Source organism: Oncorhynchus keta, chromosome 2 (assembly GCF_023373465.1).
Source record: "Oncorhynchus keta strain PuntledgeMale-10-30-2019 chromosome 2, Oket_V2, whole genome shotgun sequence".
In the NCBI taxonomy this organism is placed as follows: domain Eukaryota; kingdom Metazoa; phylum Chordata; class Actinopteri; order Salmoniformes; family Salmonidae; genus Oncorhynchus; species Oncorhynchus keta.
The window spans coordinates 77,098,822-77,122,806 of NC_068422.1; the positions used below are offsets into that span (position 1 = coordinate 77,098,822).

General features: G+C 42.3%; 1 protein-coding gene across 3 annotated transcripts; it reads right to left on the reverse strand.

Moving 5' to 3' along the window:
* Positions 1-137: 137 nt before the first annotated feature.
* LOC118360462 (signal peptide, CUB and EGF-like domain-containing protein 2) lies at positions 138-21,125 on the reverse strand. 3 transcript variants are annotated; one of them, XM_052484183.1, is made up of 22 exons: positions 20,868-21,125; positions 19,623-19,748; positions 19,378-19,512; positions 16,702-16,827; positions 16,473-16,589; positions 15,516-15,605; positions 14,770-14,886; positions 11,613-11,735; positions 11,018-11,134; positions 10,603-10,725; positions 9,955-10,071; positions 9,569-9,662; positions 9,238-9,344; positions 8,138-8,308; positions 7,564-7,770; positions 4,283-4,453; positions 3,348-3,515; positions 2,896-3,057; positions 2,442-2,639; positions 1,950-2,102; positions 1,681-1,760; positions 138-1,506 (listed from the first exon to the last, which is right to left on the reverse strand). In XM_052484183.1, the coding sequence occupies exons 1-22, from the start codon at positions 20,953-20,955 to the stop codon at positions 1,360-1,362; spliced, it is 2,937 nt and encodes a 978-aa protein (XP_052340143.1). In that variant the 5' UTR covers positions 20,956-21,125; the 3' UTR covers positions 138-1,359. The 3 variants fall into 3 exon arrangements, with proteins under 3 accessions (XP_052340143.1, XP_052340137.1, XP_035595622.1); XM_052484177.1 differs by lacking the exons at positions 8,138-8,308; positions 9,238-9,344; positions 9,569-9,662; positions 9,955-10,071 and having other exon boundaries at positions 4,283-4,393; positions 20,868-21,123; XM_035739729.2 differs by lacking the exons at positions 8,138-8,308; positions 9,238-9,344; positions 9,569-9,662; positions 9,955-10,071 and having other exon boundaries at positions 20,868-21,122.
* Positions 21,126-23,985: the final 2,860 nt, after the last annotated feature.

A 23,985-nucleotide genomic window follows, 5' to 3' on the forward strand; every position in this document is an offset into this window, starting at 1 on the left:
AACTGAACACAATAACTCATTATAGAGCCTATATAAAAAACGAAATAATTAGTGTATTATTTTGATTTGGACAATGTTGTTGCTTATATTGAAAATATCATATCAGAAAGCAAAAGAAATAAAGCAAAAGCACAATATTATGTTTATTTGATTTATTTACAACATGTTATATGTACAAAATTAAATATAGACATACATGTATTTGCTGTCATAAGTGAATAGAGCAATTCTATTTCACAGACCTCTCATTCCATATCTGGAATGTATAATCTAACTTGCTCCCCCTCATATTGCTCTACATTTCTAGTCACACCACTCAATAATCTCACTTCTATGAGTAGTGAAATGTAGTCTTTGGTATCTGAATGATCATAGTGAAGATCTAGTCTTGATCTATGGGCATTTGTTGTTCTCTCAAAGCCCAGTGGCATGGAATATTCACTGTCTGGTCATTTATTAAGTAAAACCATGTTTTTAGGACAGTGGAAAACGCTAACATTAATTTGAGGCAGCGATAATACAGGTTGTGAGGGGATGTGTCGATACTGCACACGTGTCAGGAATGCAGTTAACTACAATACGTTAACATTTTCATCTAATACTTTTTACACAATATACAATACATTCATAAGGATCATTTATTTTGTGGTATCACTACATTCTTTGTAGTGCTTTAAAGTTCCCACCATAAGGTCACATTTGTGCTATATTCTTTTCTCATATTCAGGCATATTTCTGTCAACAATTCTGATCTAAATGTGAAACATTACTTTAATAATGTATGTTATAGGTATACACTATGTGGTTGACATTTAGCATAAACCTCAGTTAACTTTTTATACATAATCAAGAGTCTTTTCTCATCCGCTTTCTACACTATTGGTGAAAGTTCCGTTTACCATAATTATTTTCAAGATGTTGTTACACCATTATGAAAATCAAAGCTTTCATGAATTTAAATGCTAACAATTAAATCAGCTTACCACTTCAAGCATTATTCCTGAGAATGAAAGTTTAAAATCAAAAGGAAAAGACAAAGTCTGTCTAAACGTTGCAATGCTCACATACAGGAGTGTATGGAAGAATCAGAGATAGATGTGGTATCGAAGTACAAAAAACTTAGCTCTAGAATGTAGACCAGATGTGATAGCGGGAGCTGCCACTTGTCTGCACCATGACAGTCCACTACCCACCTATTCCCAGAAGGTCCAATTGAAGTCCATTTGAGGAAAGTGTCTGAGGCCATCTCTCTTAGTCAACTCTAGCCTCAGTCAGTCTCTGTACAGACAGGAGAAGTAAAGGACTCTTTTCTCGAGAGTATCCGAGATATCCACGAAGCAACTTGATGATAGTGCCTTCTTAAGGGCGAAGGAATCTCAAGACCTTAGAACGTAGAAATCGGATGAAGGATTTGGGGAACATTTCTCTTGACTCCTGTGCTGTGTAGTTGAAGAAGTTCTGTGGGTGGGCCAATACATCAAACAGTGCCTTCATAAGCTTCTTGTCCTGAGAAGAGAATGTAAACCAAAAATTAGTACAGACTAGAATTCAATCTGAGACAGAGCCAGCAATCATCTGACATTTTTAGTTGGTTGCATCCTGAATTTCTTATTGTGTCCACAAGAGGGTAGTATATGGCAGACAAAAGCTTTTTTCACAGGAAATACATGAAATCTTTACCTTGAGAATTTCTTGGTGATTTTCAGAGGCATATAATCTTCCATCTCTGACTATGTCTTCGATGAGTTCCTGGTAGTCCTCTGAAACATATATCATATATGAACATACCCAAGAGTATATTTCTATATTATTTGTGCAATTGGAAGTAGGTGATATATATCCAGACTTAAAATTCCCCAAAAATTACATTTCACAGACACTTGATCTATTGTATTTAAGCATGTGTAAATTAAATGTCAATATTTCCACCATTAAGGATGTCTCTTTACCGTCATAGGTCACATAAGGGACTTGGAAGCCCTTCCCACTGTTCCCTTCATTCGATTTAAACTGTATCCACAGCCTCTTGGAGCGGGAGGTGAAGGCAATAGGCCGTTCATAGGTCTGGCAGGTCTCATAGGTCGTCACAGAGTTGGAGAGAGCTGTGAATTGAGGATATGGTCACATTATGACAAATCAAACACTAGCACCATTCATTACTCTAAAAGTGGCTAGATCTAATGGTCTATTAGAAGCCCATAGTAACCCCCATGATCTCTAAGAGGTGCTATCCTATTATGCAGAGCATCCTACCAACACTGCCACCATCTTATAATTCTTTAAGACATTCATCACCAACATCTGGTCACCTGCAGTGAAATCTCATTAATACTGTAGCACCATGATAACACCCAGTCACCTAACAAGCTCTAACCTCCAACACGACACACAGAAAAGACAGACGCATGCATGCACGCACACACAGAAAAACAAACACTCACAGCTCTTTCTCATGACCAGGTAGTCTCCACACTCATCCTCGATGGGGAGGAAGATCTCTGGGACCACGATGAGGATTCTGCGCTTGGGCGGTGGGTTGATGGTCCAGGTGCACTCGATGTTGGCTGGGTAGTTCCCTGGGTAGTTGGGAGACTCGATGTAGCCAGTGAAATCTCCCATCTCTCCACCACAGTGTCTGTCTGTGAGGTGACAGGATAGTGTCAAATAGTTTATGTTGCCTTGGTGCTGCGACGCTAATTATCTACAGTAGCATCCCAAAGCAGGACAGGAGCAATATTTATTTGAGGACAGTAGAGAAACCTGCATGTAGTTTTAGTTTACTCTGTGTGTAGCCATTAAATACATTTAAAGTGTGAAGCCATTAACACACAAATACATACACATTCACGCACAAACGTACGCACACACAGACAACTATTGTGTGAACATACATACTTTTGCACTGCATGATGTTGGTGGAGCCATCAAAGTCAGTGGTGGTATTTCCTGGGCAGGAGATGCAGTAATTCTGACCAAACTCCATCTGATATGTCGCCATGGGACAACGGATACAGCGGTGTGTGCTGGTGTTGTAGTAATGTCCCGGTGAACACTGGACTACAGGAGCAGAATGGAGTGTACCACAATTTAGCACCTCTCAAACACCAACATACAATAACATAAACCATGTAGTATATTTCCATAAAACAGAAACTCCAGGGGAGTTGCCTTAAAGATCCAGAGTCTTCCAAATGACACCCCATTCCCTATATAGTGCACTACTTTAACCAGGGTCCATAGGGCTCTGGTCAAAAGTAATGAATTATGTAGGAAATAGGGTGCAATTTGGGACGCAGCCCCGGACTTTACAGGCATAACTAAATGGGATGGATAAGCTGACCCCTCACCTTTGGTCTCACACTCCTGGAAGGACACGGCACCATTGTGTTTGGTGACCAGGTTTCCTCCACAGTGGAAACAGGAAGTGCGCCCCACCTCTGGCTGGTAGGTACCCAGGGGACAGGGCAGACAAGGGATGAAGCCATCATGGGAGAATTGACCAGGGGGACATTGACCTGGGAAAACAACAGAGGATTGGTCAGAGGGACACTTGTTTCACTCAGTCTGCTCAAAGCAACATTCCCATTGTACATGTGGTCATTTAGCAGACAGACACTCTTATCCAGAGCGACTTAAAGACGAGCACTCTACCACAATAAGACTAAGGCCAGGAGAGCAGATGTCCGTGGAGTGATGTAACGCAAGGACATTATCTACCATGGAACAACCTCTCTCATATCTCCTGACTGACTTGAACAAACTGTCTCTCCCCATAGCTCTTTTTTGTTTAGTCTATTGGTGGGGAAAGCAGGAGATGGGATCTGTGGCTTAGCCACAAATAGACTGTGATAACAGTGTTTGGGGGGGTGAAAACATGGTGGCCCCTTCTTCTCTTTATTCAGGAGTGGGCAGGGGCCGGGTGTGGCAGTTTAATTCAAACAGGGCTTGAATGTTCCGAGGCTTACACGACTTTATACAAAGCAGAACATCTGCCTGTGGGGAGATTTTGATCAGGGTATCACTCCTTCCTGTGTATTTCATATATACTCATAACAGGATGTGATTCTGACTGGGAGACTAGATTAAAGATTACTTTTTTTAAAGATCAAACCATGAGGGAAAACTATGCCAAGGTCTTTGATGGAGCTCAGTGTATTTTGCTGCAGTTATCTTTATGATTATGATAGTTGAGTAAGTAAGTATCTAAGGTGACTCACATTTCCTGTCTGGTGCACAGTTAGGATACATATGATTACTCATATCCTCAACTCTTGAGCCTTACCTCCACACTCAGAGATATTCCACGCCCCAACCGACCTGGGGCTTCCTCTCACCTCTGGCCCTGGGCAGGCCTCACAAGAATTTTTCCCCTCTTCATCTTGGTACATTCCAGCTGGACACAGAACACACTTTCCCTGATCCCTGTCATAGTACGTTCCAACAGTGCAGCTCACTAGCAAAAGGTAGAAGAATGAGGCAGATTGGATAGATAATAGACACACACACACACACACACACACACACACACACACACACACACACACACACACACACACACACACACACACACACACACACACACACACACACACACACACACACACACACACACACACACACACACACACACACTGGCATTCAAGCCCACCACTGTTAAAAAGGCATTGCAAATCAACCTGATGCACCTATGCAAAAATAAAGACAGAAGAGCACTGAGCTGCTCTCCAGATGCCTTTGTGTCCCACATCAAACAAGCTCTTACACTTCACATAACACTGGTGTGCATTGGGGAAAGAACTCTACATACCATCCTAAGCACCCTCACCTCTACCAAAGCACACACAGAGCCAGTCAAAATGAGTGTTTGTCTGTTATCTCACAAGAGCGTGCAAAGCATTATTACAGGGATGCACACCATCAGCTTTCATTTCCCCTTTTCATGTTTTACTTTGTAGAACAACGTCTCTAATTTATGTTTGAATTATTGTGCGTCTGGTGATGTCAAGAACTTCTTAAAGGGGGAAATGACATCTAATCATCTCACTGAACCGAGAGCAGTGAAGTGAAACCATTTTGCGTTTTCATAAAAAAATATCCCTCAGGACAATCTAAGAAAGAAGAGCTTTTCAGGAGAGAACCATCCATAATGAGTTAATGAGGAACACACAACGCCTTTAACACACATCCATATATGTGCCTCAGCAGCTTGATTTTCCTTAAGTGAAAGAAAATGTAATTCTCTCAAGAGCAGTTAATTTTTTCTGCCTTTTGTTTATCCTGAATGACCATGAGGAGCCACCGTCTCGTTGTCTCCACCAGCTTTTATTTGATGGAGAGAGTGAGAGAAGAGAAGAGTGAGAGAGAAAAAAAACCTTGAAGCCTTTCAAATGCAGAGGCATTTCTATAGAGTCCTCGAAATGATGGCCCCAAAGAGGTTTAAAAGACCTTTCACCTCTATTCAAGTATTTGATGACATAGGCAAACACTATGGTATCACAATGGTAAGGAGCTGAACCCAATAAAAGGGGTCAGAGTTCTGAATCCACCCATTCTGCCTGCCCCAATCACTTCTTGCACCTATCAAGCAGAGGCCCAAACAGCTGATGCTAATTCATTCCCATGGTGTCGCTGAAGTCAATTCTCCGCAGCAGTTTAGTGGCTGGGGTCATGCAGAGTGGCCCTGACTGAGGGGGGATATAAGCACTCAAACTCCCAGCTTGAATCAACAGCACTTCCTAATCATCTCCCATGTTAAAACGAACATGCACTATTTTACGTAACAGAGATCAGGAGAATACTTGTACACTACACACTGGCAGAAACTAAAGTCCAACAGATTCTTATACCGGGTTGAGGCATACGGAAATGTAAATGTTGTTGATCAATCATGAATGACTTAGAATGAAAAGAAAAATCTGATATGGGATATTTCACAGGTTGGTTTATTGGAATACTGCCGTGTACTATATAATGTGATTCAAAACTTTCACAATTTGGTTTGAGAGAAAGAGCGCTAGATATTTTAAAAGTCAGGAATAAGAAGGCATTGCTTTTCTCTCAGTATTAGTGAGGCTGAGGCCGTGTTGTTGTGGAGGATTTCTCTCCCCACTGAAGCAGTGAGAACTGAAAGGGTTAAACTGCACTTAGTGAGCTAAGCCAGGGGTGGAGGGAAAAATGTTGCTCCTTTATAGAGCTGGGGGTTACGGCTCCCTTTCAGCCCCACTTCCAAATTACATGTCTACACCCCTGCCTGTCCACTGGTCTGCTTAATGATCATCTGAAACTAACTGCAGTGTGGGAATCCTACACTCTGGTAACTTTACTCTCCTGTTTTTTTTTTAAGACTTAAGTTTTACTTATGAGGTAAGTAGCTAATTTGAAACATAAAAACAACAAGCAACAAAGCTACAAAGCTAAATCAACATCTAAGGGTCATTTGAATCCAGCACAAAACATTAGTCTCCTGTTATTTGGGGGCAGAAAAAAAACAGACACCGGTGAGAGTCCTCTTTGCTGGGGATACCTTGGATTAAGAGATGCTTGGTTTGTAAAACAATTAGACATTTCTGCCAAAGATGATTAAGTTTCATGATTTTTGCCTCGTGTGAAAATCAATACATTTAAACAGCTATGGTCAGTCTTTATTCTTAAAATGCTCTAAGAACCAGAATGGATCAAACACCATCCTTCCCCCACTCAATCCCCTCCATCCTCACCCACTCAACCCCCTCCATCCTCACCCCCTCAACTTCCTCCATCCTCACCCACTCAACCTCAATAAGGACGGGGGGTAAGAGAGGAGAGCTCTGGATCAAGACAGAGGCAGGCTAGAACAACTTTGAGAGGTCGTCGACAATAGTCTTCAGACCCCTTAAATATGGTGGCTTGGGTCAGATTCAAACAGGGCGTTTAGAGGTAGAAGACCAATCATGGACAGAAAACTGACCGTCTTCTACTGACCACACTGAGACAGACAGGCAGAATGCAAATGCAGCAGCAGGCAGTAGGCTTACTATGCTTACTGTGAGGCCCTGAACTGGGGCCACGCAGCTCTCTGCTCCCCTCCCCTCCGCCAGAGAAAACACATGCCAACTCCTTTCCACTGCTGATGTTGACAAGGTGCCATTAAAGCTAATGGAATTTTCCTCCATTATGGCTGTAAAACGAAATAGGACCAGCGGCAACAACAGCAAAAGCTAGCGGCTGCCATCACACCTTCTGTTGCACTTTATCCCACGGAGATGCTGGAAGATGTCCTCGCTCTGCAAGCCAGCCAACAACAGGCTCTCTTTTCTCCGCATACCAGCTCATTACAGCATGTCTGCACCCAAATATGGCAGTCATCTGCTCCAAATCCAATCATTAAACCAACCTGTCTAAATATATCTTGCTGGCATGGCTATGACTATGAGCTGCTCTGTGTGGGAGCCAGGACTAGACTCCAGGGGTGGCTCAGATACAGGCAGAAACAGATACAGGTAGATGCTCAAGATGCGACTAATTTTATACATACATATATACCTATATCTTATGATACTCAGAACACTCAAGATGCTCACTCACCACATTTCCTGTCCACCAGCACTTGTCCTTTCCCACAGTGTTCCGGCAGGTCCACTGGCCGCGCCAGCCTCTTGGCCAGCTCGTAGTTAGAGCCAGCGAAGTGGAGGTGGAACTGCTCCCGGTGGATGGACTTCCTCAGGGTACGGATAGTCTTCCTCAGCCTCTTCTCTGAGCGCCGGCGCACACAGCCCAGGTCACAGCTCTCTGCTGAGAGAAACACCAGATACCAAAACTGTCCTCGCAACGCAATGAGACAACAATAAACACTCAAACAAAACCACACAAACATACCAGTGCTAAAATAGACAGACACACATACTTGTATACATATCCATTCCAACACACAGACACCATGACATTTGATCAATCATTTGTTCCCTCAGAATACAAGAGAAACCTCCAAACCTACACCTTCCCCAAAGATCCCACCACCTCAAAACACCACGTCAAAACAGGAGATACTTTAACATGTTTGGCTTGTTAAGTGATGAAAAGCAAGAGCAGAGAGAGAAACAGGAAGCAGAGTGTCAGCCAGAGGACTGGGGTCACAGCAGGGCAGGGCAGAGAGACCAACCTGTTACCTCCTCTAGGTTCACATCCAACTCAAACTCAGCCGTGATGGAAGAGCCCTCCTCCTCGTAACCCGCCTTCCTGCCGTGGCGGCTCCGCATCCGGGGGCCAGACGAGCTGCAGCGCAAGCGCACATAGCTGAACTGGACGTTCTCCGTGAAGGGGGACCTGCTGTCTGTGGACACGACCAGCCACACAGGACATGGACACGCACAAACACATGCATGCACGGCGACAAACACACATGCATGCACAGAGATAATCACACATGTTCCTGAATAACTATAACTATAACTGTAGCAGGATAAAACTTAACTGCAATGTCATAACACTTCAATCTAAGGAGATTATATCCTTTGTGTTTTTTTTAACCTTTATTTAACTAGGCAAGTCAGTTAAGAACAAATTCTTATTTTACAATGACGGCCTACCCTGGCCAAATCCTCCCCTAACCCGGACAACGCTGGGCCAATTGTGCACCGCCATTTTGGACTCCCGATCACGGCTGGTTGTGATACAGCCAGGAATCGAACAAGGGTCTGTAGTGACGCCTCGAGCACTGAGATCCAGAGCCTTAGACCGCTGTGCCACTCGGGAGCCAAGTACTGATGTTCAAGTACTGATGTTTCTAATCATTCTTTAAAAAGCAGTGACATCTCTGTGTATCCGGTTAAACATGCACTCTTTCCCCCCTGCTCTTTTTGTTGCCTTTGGACAGGGGGATAACGAGAGGAGAATGGGAAAAGCTCCCTTTTTATTTGAACACCATGCCGGAACCCATTGATGAAAGAAATGCATCCAACAATCGGAACTGCGTTCGATTGATGGCTAGGTAGGGCCCAACTGAAAGGCATGCTATAGCTAATTACATTTCCCCCTGTCACTGCCAGACAATGTGCAGTGCTGAGACAATAAAAACATTTCAGACCGCACCCCCCACGTATTTCTTTCATATTTAGCTCACTCTCCGTTTACTTTCATCTAAGCAGCCTCGAGGTCAGGTTCCTGTTATCAAGTTTGTTGCATGATATGTAGGCAGTGCCAGGTTAATCTGCATTGTTTTAATGAATGAGGAGCTGTTGGACTTGTTAGAAGCCTCTGTACCTGAGTGAGCTGTGTTCAGGCTCTCCTTCAGTCTCTCTTGACTACGTTTCAAGTTGCACATTCCTGTGCCAGACTTAAAAGTGGCTGTGGTCTTAATTCGCAGGACACTTGACATTTCTGGTCCTACGGTACAAAGGAAATAATAGCAAATTGTTAATTAACCTTTGATAAAAATGAAAAATCCCGTGACTTCCATATGTCTGTAAATGAAAATGTGAATACTGAAGACTTGATTTGGTATGACGTTGTTTTGTCTTTATATGTTGTGTTTCTGGTTGTTTAGGTCAGGCTGGAGTGACAGAGGCTGATGCAGACCTGTGATGGTGTGTACTTGCCCAAGCAATACGAGCCACTTCCATTCCTTTGTGCTCCAGCCAAGCAGGGCAGAGGCATTCCACAGGTCACTGTATAAGAATCCTCCGTCCCTGTAAACGCACACAGGGGCATGAGACAGGCCACCAAAGACAAAAGGCAGAGCCACAAAAGGCCTGGTCGCCAAAAGCAAACAGATGGGTGCTGGAACATGAGACAGCGCTGCTCTGCAGACTGATAGTAGTAGTAACTCAATTTGTGTCCCAAATTGTACCCTATTTCTTGTATAGGGCACTACCCTTGACCAGAGCCATGTGGGCCCTGGACAAAAGTTGTGTAATTTAAAGGGAATAGGGTGCCATTTGGGATGCAGTCCAATAGTAGTAGTAGTAACTGATAACTCACCACTGGTGATGTGGACCTGGGACTGGCAGGTCAGGTAGCAGCGGTCACCTCCCTCCTGCCTGCTGCAGTTTAAGGTCGGTTTAGAGGGGGGCTTTGTTGCTGGGAAACCCTCTGCCTCTAGATGGAAACCATAACAAACTCACAGGTGAAGAGCAGACTTGGACCGTGGTAGACAGACAGACAGACAGACAGACAGACAGACAGACAGACAGACAGACAGACAGACAGACAGACAGACAGACAGACAGACAGACAGACAGACAGACAGACAGACAGACAGACAGACAGACAGACAGACAGACAGACAGACAGACAGACAGACAGACGAGGGTAGAAGTTGTGAGAAATTGTGGGAACAGAGTGAAACCTATCCAAGGAGACAAGAAGACAATGGGAACAGCAGCAATTGCCTTAATTCTGTTTTTGTCCTCGGTTTACAACCAAAGACCAGAGAGAAAGACAGAGCAGTAAAGACAAAGAGAAGAAAATAACTCAAAAGTATCTCCTGTTTTAGTCCCCAAAAGTTTCACAACATACATGTGGTATACAACCACTGATTTTATGTCAAACACTCCCTAAGGGACAACTCAGGGAGTACCCACCCCAAACCTTCTAGAGCCCCCCAGGCCTGAAGGGGCACTGTCTTACCGATACAGTCTTTTTTGTTCCAGTGTAGCTTATAACCAGGGTGGCAGTCACACTCAAACCCACCCATGGTGTTCTCACAGCCCTGCTCACAACCTCCGTTGTTCACACTGCACTCATTTATGTCTGAGAAGAAAGCAGGGAAAACATCCATATGTTATTCTCAGCATCTCTCACCTCACCTCATTCACAAAGAATCCATTATTTTTTCTGCAAAAACTACTAAAAACACCACAATGAACTATTCAGAAGGGTGTGAAATGGTATAGATGGTACCAAAGCCCTTTCACCATAAGCATAATACCCGATACACATTAGTTTATAGAAAACCCAAACATGAACTATTCAGAATGGTGTCAAAGCCCTTTCCCCATACCATAAGTATAATACCCCATAAGCATTAGTTTTATAGTCTTACCTCCACAGTGGGCCAGTCCATACAGGGTGTACCCTTTGTTGCAAACACACTCAAAACCACCAGGGGAGTTCACACACGTGTGACCACATGTCCTTTCGAAATAACACTCGTCTATATCTGTCATTAAAAGCAGAGGGATATTCTTTTTCAATTTAAGGTAGTAGAAATTGGGGTTTTAAATGGTACAGCATGGTATCACTAGGTGATGAATTGTGGCATTGTCTTTTGATAGTTAATGGTAGAGACAGCAGCATCTTAATGACAGGTTGTATCAGAGGGATTAAATCAGTTTGTACTAAACGTTAAGCTTTAAACTAGCACATGTTAAGGATCTTCAGAGGAATCCTTCAAGTCAATACTGGCAAACCGTTCAGCCTCCCACCCTCTCTGTCTTATCTTCCAGCAGCACCTACACAGAACAACAGCTCAGTATACTGTGCTGTCCCAGCCCCTTCCCCAGATGTAGGGCAGACAGTCAGGAGAGTGAAGAGAAGAGGCCTACCCTGGAAGGAGAGTGAAGGGAAGAGGCCTACCCTGACAAGAGAGTGAAGAGAAGAGGCCTACCCTGACAGGAGCGTGAAGAGAAGGGACCTACCCTGACAGGAGCGCTCGTCAGTAAGCAGCTTGAAGCCCTTCCAGCAGTTACACTCAAAGCTGCCGATGGTGTTCCTGCAGAAGTGGTCGCAACCGCCATTGTGCAGCTCACACTCATTAATGTCTGTGAGAGGCAAATTATAAAACTGTTATTATTCAGACAGACATACACTCCCCTCCATATATATTTGGACAGACAAAACCATTTTTAATGTCTCTATACTTAGGAGACGGTACATAATGTCAGCTTTTATTTGAGAGTATTTCGATACATATCTGTTTTACCGTTTAGAAATGAAAGCTCTTATGTATCTAGTCCCCCCATTTAAATAAGTCATAAGTACAGTGCCTTGCGAAAGTATTCGGCCCCCTTGAACTTTGCGACCTTTTGCCACATTTCAGGCTTCAAACATAAAGATATAAAACTGTATTTTTTTGTGAAGAATCAACAACAAGTGGGACACAATCATGAAGTGGAACGACATTTATTGGATATTTCAAACTTTTTTAACAAATCAAAAACTGAAAAATTGGGTGTGCAAAATTATTCAGCCCCCTTAAGTTAATACTTTGTAGCGCCACCTTTTGCTGCAATTACAGCTGTAAGTCGCTTGGGGTATGTCTCTATCAGTTTTGCACATCGAGAGACTGAATTTTTTTCCCATTCATCCTTGCAAAACAGCTCGAGCTCAGTGAGGTTGGATGGAGAGCATTTGTGAACAGCAGTTTTAAGTTCTTTCCACAGATTCTCGATTGGATTCAGGTCTGGACTTTGACTTGGCCATTCTAACACCTGGATATGTTTATTTTTGAACCATTCCATTGTAGATTTTGCTTTATGTTTTGGATCATTGTCTTGTTGGAAGACAAATCTCTGTCCCAGTCTCAGGTCTTTTGCAGACTCCATCAGGTTTTCTTCCAGAATGGTCCTGTATTTGGCTCCATCCATCTTCCCATCAATTTTAACCATCTTCCCTGTCCCTGCTGAGGAAAAGCAGGCCCAAATCATGATGCTGCCACCACCACGTTTGACAGTGGGGATGGTGTGTTCAGGGTGATGAGCTGTGTTGCTTTCACGCCAAACATAACATTTTGCATTGTTGCCAAAAAGTTCAATTTTGGTTTCATCTGACCAGAGCACCTTCTTCCACATGTTTGGTGTGTCTCCCAGGTGGCTTGTGCCAAACTTTAAACAACACTTTTATGGATATCTTTAAGAAATGGCTTTCTTCTTGCCACTCTTCCATAAAGGCCAGATGTGTGCAATATACGACTGATTGTTGTCCTATGGACAGAGTCTCCCACCTCAGCTGTAGATCTCTGCAGTTCATCCAGAGTGATCATGGGCCTCTTGGCTGCATCTCTGATCAGTCTTCTCCTTGTATGAGCTGAAAGTTTAGAGGGACGGCCAGGTCTTGGTAGATTTGCAGTGGTCTGATATTCCTTCCATTTCAATATTATCGCTTGCACAGTGCTCCTTGGGATGTTTAAAGCTTGGGAAATCTTTTTGTATCCAAATCCGGCTTTAAACTTCTTCACAACAGTATCTCGGACCTGCCTGGTGTGTTCCTTGTTCTTCATGATGCTCTCTGCGCTTTTAACGGACCTCTGAGACTATCACAGTGCGGTGAATTTATACGGAGACTTGATTACACACAGGTGGATTGTATTTATCATCATTAGTCATTTAGGTCAACATGGGATCATTCAGAGATCCTCACTGAACTTCTGGAGAGAGTTTGCTGCACTGAAAGTAAAGGGGCTGAATAATTTTGCACGCCCAATTTTTCAGTTTTTGATTTGTTAAAAAAGTTTGAAATATCCAATAAATGTTGTTCCACTTCATGATTGTGTCCCACTTGTTGTTGATTCTTCACAAAAAAATACAGTTTTATATCTTTATGTTTGAAGCCTGAAATGTGGCAAAAGGTTGCAAAGTTCAAGCAGGCCGAATACTTTCGCAAGGCACTGTATATCACTTTTAGTGTGTTAAAGTTGTCAAAAGGTTAGCATTTGGTCTCATATTCCTTGCACGCAATGACTACATCAAGTTTTGCAGTTTGTTTTGGTTGTTTTTTAGGTTATGTTTTGGTTGTGTTTTAGGTTATGTTTTGGTTGTGTTTTGGGTTATGTTTTGGTTGTGTTTTGGGTTATGTTTTGGTTGTGTTTTGGGTTATGTTTTGGTTGTGTTTTAGGTTATGTTTTGGTTGTGTTTTGGGTTATGTTTTGGTTGTGTTTTAGGTTATGTTTTGCCCAATAGGAACCGAATGGTGAATAATATCTTCTGCCATTTTGGAGTCACTTTTAATGTAAGTAAGAATAGAAGACGTTTCTGAACACGTCTACATTCATGTGGATACTACCATGATTATGGATGGTTAGGGGTGAGAAGAGTGAGTGAGAAGAGTGAGAAAGTTACAGAGGCAGAAAGATCGATCTCACTCATCGTTATTCATGATTCTTTCATGATTTTTCTTAATCATGGCATTAACAGGATTCATTTAGTATTCAGAAACGTCTTATTTACTCACTTAGAAAGAAAATTACTCCAGTCATCATTCAACCATTCAGTTCCTGTTGGGCAAAACATAACCTAAAACACAACCAAAAGAAACTGCAATCGCATCCAACCAGTTTGTAAAATCACAAGCTTGATGTAGTCATTGCGTGCAAGGAATATGGGACCAAATACTAAACTTTTGACTATTTTTATACACTGTAAGTGTATTCGTCCAAATTCTTCACATGGAGGGCATTTGTTACATAAACCTGACATTCTGTACTGTAGCCTCATATGAAACATTTGATCTCAAAACTAAAATGCTGGAGTATAGAGCCAAATGAAAAATGTTAGCTTCACTGTCCATATACCTATGGAGAGGAGATGTGAAGCTTGTTAAATAAAAGTACATTTTACATTTACATTTAAGTAATTTAGCAGACGCTCTTATCCAGAGCGACATTGAACTGAATAATAAGAGATGGAGATGAAGATGGCCTGCCTCCAAAATCGCACGTATTCCCTATAAAGTGCATGACTTTTGACCAGAGCCCTATGGGCCCAGGTCAATAGTAGTGCACTAAATAGGAAATAGAGTGCCATTTGTAACTCAGACATAGAGATGGAGTTGAGGTTCTTGGTGGACGGCTGGTCTGACCTTTGCACGTCTTCCCGTCAGGCTGCAGAGTGAAGCCCACGGGGCAGCTGCAGCGTACCCCCGTGGATGTGTCCTTACACGTGGAGTCACACCCCCCGTTATTCACCGCACAGTTCTCTGAAAGGCCAGCGTTAATAGATTCAATGTCAACATGCTGCTGCTGTGTACTATACTGAATGAAGGGTTATAAAACGCCTATACATTATGTACTGTCGTTACAGAGCTATTGCCAAAGTCTGGTTTTTAACCCTACCAACAGTCATTGAGTAAACAACAGCAGTGGTCCTAGACACTGAGCTAGCAACCCAGTCACATACATACAGTCAATTCAGTGTTTTACTAGGTGTGAACATTGACACAGAACAGCATGACTGACAGTGCTATACATTGGGCAACCCAACGTTATCCCCATCCTAAACGGAAGGAAAACATGTGAAATGTACCACACTGTCACAAAAGCATATTTTTCAGGGGAGGAATCGGGCGGTGAGAAAGTGAGGGTCCATAGTCATTTCACAGTTTGCTCTAAAGCCTGTGGAATGCCTTGGTTTACTGGGCCTTGCTCTTCTCCCCTCTGAAAAACACCTCTGGCTGATTCCTGGCAGCGTAACCCATGGCAACGAAAGTCATTCAAATAGTCCAACTGACAGAATCCTCTCAGTAGCTGAGTCTGTTTGGTTTTGTTATTTTAGTGCAAGTAACAATGGGTAATAACAGTGGAATTTGTGCAATTATACAATTATTACCCATGAGCAGTCTGCGCTTGACACGTTTGTCCACCTCAGTGAAGGACGTGGCGTTGTGATCAGAGCTCTCAGTAGTTGTCTCGTCCCGCTCTGTAATACAGACAGTGGGTGACGTGAGTAACAGTCAGTAACCTAACCAACAGAATACACGTAGATACATACACAGTGTTTTAGTCTAACTAAAATAAACACAGGTCAACATTAAAGAAAATGGTTTGCACCAAGTTGCCTCCTGTTCTGTTCTGTCTGCTGATGCACAGTAGCTGAATTGCCCAGTGCACACCTTGGTGGTCTGTAAGTGTAGTCTACCTCCCCTGGATGTTTTTCTGTGTTCCTCTCTGGAACCAGAAGCATGGTGACACCTGAGACATGCAGTTTGGCTGTCTATGCGTGTGGCAGATAAGACAGGACATGGAACTGTGAGATGGAACTGGAGACAACTCAATGATAATCATGGACCCCACACACACAGTAGCGCCGCGGGAGAAACAGATACTACCCACAGGCCTACTGTACGTCTCCTTCCTATCTGACGGCTGATGCTTATCATATCCACCATGTGCAAATGGAAGAAATACACACTCGCTGTCAGGAGAGATGGCAAAGCTCCTCAAAAGGATTGCCATTTCACCCACAGGCTCAAGATGTGATAATTTAAACAGGTGAGTTTCGGTGGGGGAGAGTAACAAAAAGGAGAATGAAGAAGTGTACAGATGGAAATATCTAGGAGGATCCAGCCCATTTCACCATTGTTGACTGGGTAATCTGGTTTGCCATATGTGGAGATGCTTAAAGTTAAGTACCAAATCAAATCAAATGTATTTATAAAGCCCTTCTTACATCAGCTGTCACAAAGTGCTGTACAGAAACCCAGCCTAAAGCCCCAAACAGCAAGCAATGCAGGTGTAGAAGCACGGTGTATGTAAGTAGGCCTGGATGTGGTTGGTCAGCACTTACCTACACAGGACCTGCCGTCAGGGTGCAGGGTGTACCTCACATGACACTTGCAGATGGGCCCCTGCTCCATGTCCTCACAGGTGTGCTGGCAGCCCCCGTTACCATGGTTGCAAGTCACTAGGCCAATGACACAAAACTTGGGTCACTTCCAAAGTTCAACTCATGTATTATCTAAACAATACTCTTGGCTGAGCTAGCTATACGATCAATCACAAAACTTCACACATACAGATGCAGCCTCTTTGGTTCTTGGCCAGCTCAAATCCTGGGCGGCACTCGCAGGCCACTCCTCCCTTGGGTGTCTCCTTGCAGATGTGAGCACAGCCATGCTCCTTATTCATACAGCTAAGGCCCTCTGGGAAAGAGAGGTAACACTTTACATTAGGTTGCTGCTATACCTGTGTAATAACACTGTAATTACACTACTCACAACAGTGTATTCACATGTTGTTACATATCGTACATGGTAATGAAATATAGAGGCAAAACAACTGACACGGCACAACACCAATGATGTCTGATGATAGATTATTGAAGCCCGCTGACTAGAAATCTGCCACAACCCTTTGGGGCATGGCCCAACAATAACACTTCCTAGAGAGGTGTACCTGTGGATGTATTTCAAGGCCTACCTTCAAACTCAGTGCCTCTTTGCTTGACATCATGGGAAAATCAAAAGAAATCAGCCAAGACCTCAGAAAAAAATTGTAGACCTCCACAAGTCAGGTTCATCCTTGGGAGCAATTTCTAAACGCCTGAAGGTACCACGTTCATCGATACAAACAATAGTACGCAAGTATAAACACAATGGGACCACACAGCCGTCATACCGCTCAGGAAGGAGACGTGTTCTGTCTCCTAGAGATGAACGTACTTTGGTGCGAAAAGTGAAAATCAATCCCAGAACAACAGCAAAGGACCTTGTGAAGATGCTGGAGGAAACAGGTACAAAGGTATCTATATCCACAGTAAAACGAGTCCTATATCGACATAACCTGAAAGGCCGCTCAGCAGGGAAGAAGCCACTGCTCAAAAACCGCAATAAAAAAGCCAGACTACGGTTTGCAACTGCACATGGGGACAAAGATCATACTTTTTGGAGAAATGTCCTCTGGTCTGATGAAACAAAAATAGAACTGTTTGGCCATAATGACCATCATTATGTTTGGAAGAAAAAGGGGGATGCTTGCAAGCAGAAGAACATCATCCCAACCATGAAGCATTGGGGTGGCAGCATCATGTTGTGGGGGTGCTTTGCCGCAGGAGGGACTGGTACACTTCACAAAAGAGATAGCATCATGAGGGAGGAAAGGTATGTGGATATATTGAAGCAACATCAAGACATCAGTCAGGAAGTTAAAGCTTAGTCGCAAATGGGTCTTCCAAATGGACAATGAGCCCAAGACTACTTCCAAAGTTCTGGCAAAATGGCTTAAGGACAACAAAGTATTGGAGTGGCCATCACAAAGCCCTGACCTCAATCCAATAGAACATTTGTGGGCAGAACTGAAAAAGTGTGTGTGAGAAAGGAGGCCTACAAACCCGACTCAATTACACCAGCTCTGTCAGGAGGAATGGGTCAAAAATCACCCAACATATTGTGGGGAGCTTGTGGAAGACTACCCAAAATGTTTGACCCAAGTTAAACAATTTAATGGCAATGCTACCAAATACTAATTGAATCTATGTAAACTTCTGACCCACTGGGAATTTGAAAAGCTTAAATAAATAATTCTCTCTACTAGTATTCTGACATCTCACATTCTTAAAATAAATTGGTGATCCTAACTGACCTAAGACAGGGAATTGTTACTAGGATTAAATGTCAGGAATTGTGAAAAACTGAGTTTAAATACATATTCATATACAGTACTTTATACACTGAGTTTACAAAACATTAAGGACAGCTTCCTAATTCATCAAGGCATGGACTACAAGGTATCAAACGCATTCCATGTTGACTCCAATGCTTCCCACAGTTGTGTCAAGTTGGTTTAAATATTTTGTCTTGCTCATTCACCCTCTGAATGGCACGCATACGCAATCCAGGGCTCAATTGTCTAAAGGCTTAAAAATCCTTCTTTAACTTGTCTCCTTCTCTTCATCTACACTGACTGAAGTGCATTTAACAAGTGACATCAAAAAGGGATCATAGCTTTCACCTGGATCATAGGATTCACCTGGTATGTCATGGAAAGAGCAGATATCCATAATGTTTTGTACACTCAGTGTGTATGGGAGTCAGAATCACACTATTATCTTCTATCCTAATACCATCATTGGCCTTTTCCCAGGTCACTGTAGAGAGCAGATCCTTTATTCTTATGCTGCAACGGCTGAGTGGATGTGCTGGTAGGATTAGTAACTTTTCCAAGGGAAAACCAATGTAGTGAAGAACCTTTGGATCTCTTCATTGAAGTTAGTGAGAATAAAACAACAATACTTGTGAGAGCTTTATTCTAATGTAAGACACAGGCCACAAAGCCCAAGTGTTGCAGTTATTAACTTGTTTTGTTCTCTGGGACACGGGGCTCCTTTTCCCCCAGCATGGGCCCTTTGGAGCCCGACTGCTCTAGATAATGCCCCAGAGAGGGGACCGATCCCTCATTGTGCTGTCAATCACACTCTTGTATGTGAACATTCGAGAATTAGCTCCATTATTCTCTGTCGTGCCCCTGACACGGCTTAGTAGCCTACCTTGAATAGAAAAATATACACACACACATAGACTGAGACACAAACATACAGAAACATGCATGGACTGAGACACAACAGACATGTGTACACACACACACACGCACGAATACACACACACACACACACACACACACACACACACACACACATACACACATTTGAAGGTGGGTAGGAAGCCATCACAGGGCAGGTATTCAGGGGTACTCACCCACAGAGCGGTGGATACATGTGTGCTGGTTGTCACTGAGGAAGAAGCCCTCTTTGCAGCTGCACTCATAACTCCCCATGGTGTTGACACATGTATACTGGCACCCTCCATTGTTGAAGACACATTCGTCCACATCTGCAGGCAGAGCCAGGACATGACTTCTCAGAACAATGAAATAACTGGATGATTGTCAGACACTCAATAAATCAAATGTTGTTTACCTTGTAGTTTGAAATGTATCTTACCTAGACAATTATGTCCATCGCGCGCTAAATTGAATCCATCATGGCAAGTGCAACGATAATTGCCTGGTATGTTGTTACATTCGTGTACACAGCCACCATTGTACTCGATGTCGCATTCATCAATGTCTAAGAAAGGGGAGTCAAATCAAGATCGATGAATGTTTGCCATTTGAGCATTTAGCGGAAAAGGGTCCTTTCAAACAATGGACCACATCATTTAAATAAAAGTCATACATTATGCCAAGGTTTATGATATATAATCAAAATGTCATTGAAACTTGTCTTTATAATCCATGGAACTCTTGGTCCAAAGAATTAAAATGTCTCATATGATCCCAATACAAACATGAATGATGAAAGGAACAAGGAATTACAGAGGAGATAATAACCTTCACAATGTCTACCGTCGCCTTTAAAGCCTACTTAACACGTGCACTTGGGTATTTTGACAAATAGCATCAATGTGACAGCAATCACCGTCACCTAATAATCTTCAGTTTACAATTGGCTCATTCATCCCCCTCCTCTCCCCTGTAACTATTCCCCAGGTCGTTGCTGCAAATGAGAACGTGTTCTCAGTCAATTTACCTGGTAAAATAACGGATAAATAAAAAATATAAATAAAAAATCACTTCCTTCTGCGCATGGATCCGGAGTTGAAATACACATTATGGCATAAAATGTTACCAGAAGAACATTTCGTTATGAATCTCAAAAATCTATATTTTAGTCATGTACATTAGGATTGTGGGATTAACATGCCCCTCATTAAATCCCCAATATTCAATTCAACACTGAATAATTTACGTTAAATTGGTAAAAGTCTAATACACCAGGTTCTGAGTACTAAAGTTAACAAAACATTGATCCGATTGAACCTATAATAATAATAATAATAATAATAACCTGATCAATTATTCCCAAAAGTGTTAAAGTTAAGAAAAATGTCAGGACACATTCCTTATCATCGGTACATTTGTTATTCATTTTACCTGAAAACAAGTTAGTAGGTAGGAAAAAACGCAGGACTCCATTAAAAACAAGCAAGCAAACAAACAAAAGAAATCCATCAAGTTCCAATTCCTACAATTGAAGCCAATACTGAGGGGGCAAAATATAATAATGTAAACAAAATAAAGTCTGCCAAGTAGTTGGAAACTATACATCCTTAGAAAACAACAACATGGGCGCAAACACTCTTATACAGCGTGCATAAAAACGGTCTTTGAAACTCATAAAACGTACCTGGGTTCTCTAGAAGAGCTGCACTTTGGCGAATATTTAACAAGAGCAAAAACAAACAAAAGTCTCTTGCAATACAAATAGCTCCCATGGTGATATGATCCAAGTTTAGAGGTGTCCTGAAAAGGACGCGTTTGCTCTGAACTCTTGACCAAGTGTCCGCCTCATTTTCATTCTAGTCTGTCAGTCGGCTTCACGAGTGGCTCTGGAAAGAGAAAGGAGTGTGTGTGTGTGTGTGTGTGTCTGTGTGTGTGTGTGTGTGTGTGTGTGTGAGAGAGAGAGAGAGAGAGAGAGAGAGAGAGAGAGAGAGAGAGAGAGAGATGGAGAGAGAGATCGTAGAGAGAGAGAGAGATGGAGAGAGAGATCGTGTCTGTTTCGTTTTTAAACTTTTGTGAGTGTAATGTTTACTGTTGATTTCTGATGGTTTATTTCACATTTGTTTATTATCTATTACACTTGGTTTTGCAATGTAAAAATGTTTCCTATGCCAATAGAGAGAAAGCGGGGAGAGAGAGACTACTGAAAACAGAAGCAATTGAGAATATTAGATTAGGCTGTATAGCTGATTTTATAACCATAAACATATAGCCTATAGTATTTTATGTAGGCCTAGGAAATGTGGAAAGGCTGGTCGAAAAGAGTGGTTCCCGAAATGTTCCTTAAAAGCCTGACTTTGTAAAATAAGTTTACCTCCGCAAATCTGCACCGTGCCCTGTTCTATGTTCTTTTTAATCCTCCTGTTGTATAAATCGGACAACTCTGAATGTCCAATCCTCGAAATAATGGTGGCCATAAAACTTGGCTGCTCCAGTCTTTTGTCGGCGATCAAAGTGCCATCCTTTGAAATCCGTCTGTTTTGTGGAAATAGGAGCGCACGCACAGCTGCGTTGAAGCGCGCTCCTCTGTATCCAAGTGAATATAATTTCATTTAATTTAAAAACTAGGCCTTGGTTTTTGAAGCGTTCAAGTCATGTGGGAAACTCGGGACCTCCGAGTTAAAAAATTAATGTAAGTTATTTGCGCAGAGTTTACTGCTGATTGATAATGCGATACTTCTCATGTGGGAAACTAGGGTATCAATCTTTCTACAACGAGTATGACGCGTTCACGTGCTAGTCGGAACTAGGAACCTCCCGAGTTCAAATGAACGTAAATGACATGTTTAGAGCTTACTATTGGTTGATTCTGATACTCCCCAAGTGGGAAACTCGGGATCATCCTTATACAACGAGTTAGCAAGTCTTACATTTCCGAGTTCTAACTAGCAAGTAAACGTGGCTTAAGCAAGTTGGATATTTTCCGAGATTCCGACCTGAGATGAACGGGACATTGACTAGGCAATCGACATTGGAATATGGATTTATGCCGCATTCATGTCATGTCGGAATATCGGGACCTCCGAGTTAAAATTCAAATAAATTATTTGCGTGGAGCTTCGTGTTAATTCATTGTGGTACTTTCCGCCTAGGTTAGCATGACGTGAAGACGGCTTTATATTGAAGAAGCCTTCATGCGAGCAACTTCATGCGCATTGTGGTACCTTCCGGATATTTTCCGAGATTCCGACCTGAGATGAACGGGACATTTACTAGGCAATCGACATTGGAATATGGATTTATGCCGCATTCATGTCATGTCGGAATATCGGGACCTCCGAGTTCAAATTAAAATAAATTATTTGCGTGGAGCTTCGTGTTAATTCATTGTGGTACCTTCCGCCTAGGTTAGCATGACGTGAATACGGCTTTATATTGAAGAAGCCTTCATGCGAGCAACTTTATGCGCCTTTGAGTGTTCAACATCAGGGGCATAATGTAATATTGAGCTCCTTACTCGCTTAATATTCGATTATCCAAATGAAAATGAGAGTTTTGGGCAACAGACATTCTATGCCTCGTTGGCCTACCTGTGATCATTGATTCTGCGCACTGCTCCCCTGTGTGAGGCGCTCGGCGTACTTTCACAAGGTGGGTTGGCATTTGTCAGATATGTCACTACCTAAAAGTACGGGCGACGAAATTGAAATACTGTAGTTGAGCTATTATACTCAACTAGTGAAAAAGGCGGCCAAGGGCAACTCATAAAATGCATTATTCATTGCTTTAAATTGAACCAACCCTCTCTCCAATCTACGATGATTAAACAACGTGTTACGGTTTGAGTACCATCTAGCGGTTGAAATGAGATCACGCAGGCCCCAAAATGATATTTTATGTTTTATTACAAGACAGAACTAATGCAGTTGTGGAGATACAGAATAACAATATAGACAAAAACAAAACCGAAAGAAGTGCACAAAATGAAAATGACTTGAAGGTCCTAACGGTTCAATTTACAGCATCAGTTTTACAAATGGATTTGAAATAAATAAATATTAAATGACATTACAGATTGAATTTCATGATGTAAAAGGCATGTTCGTTCTTATAAGGCACACATATGTTCAAATGTGCCATGCAAACACCAATAAAATAGTCATTTCCCTATATACAAAAACAGAAGAATTTCTATCTTGTTAAAAGGAAGCATCAGCTCTCCTTTTAATGACACTATTTAAGAATCACAGAAAGATTTAAAACACTCAACTAACCTGCTACACAAAAGTAACTGTTTTGAAAACAAAGGTTATACAGTATATTGACAAACCTTTCTACTGATTTAGTTCAGTTATAGCAAATAAATAACTTTGCACAACAGGATACCCTGTCTACTAGCCAGGTGCCAGATCAGTTTGTGCTCTTACAAACTCTACTGATATCAGTGTCAAGCTATATAATGTTTGGCATGACAATGAGTAACAAGAAGTTGGCATGACAGAACAGACAGACTGGCACTCAGGCTACCGGTCTGCATGTCTGACAACAAACTGATAATAATTCACGCCACTTACTGCAAAACTGTGCATTATTTAAGAGGTACACACCTGATTGGTTTGACTCGACCACTGACCAGAAATGTATAGAAAACGAACCAGAAACGTATATTGTCGCTTGAGGCAAAGCCGCATTATAATTATGAAATATCGATTTAAAACAATGAAACGCAGAAAAAAACAATTTTGCTATGAGGCGGAGATGGACTTACAAATGTTGCTCCTTTAACATTTTGGCAATTTCTCACA

Excerpts from the sequence above, each read along its gene's own strand:
- LOC118360462 (XM_052484183.1), bottom strand. The coding sequence starts at position 20,955 with ATGGGAGCTATTTGTATTGCAAGAGACTTTTGTTTGTTTTTGCTCTTG. Across the intron at positions 11,135-11,612 it reads TGACGAGCGCTCCTGTCAGG|ATATAGACGAGTGTTATTTC; the intron begins GTAGGTCCCTTC and ends TTTTAATGACAG. Across the intron at positions 1,507-1,680 it reads ATCACCAAGAAATTCTCAAG|GACAAGAAGCTTATGAAGGC; the intron begins GTAAAGATTTCA and ends TTCTCTTCTCAG.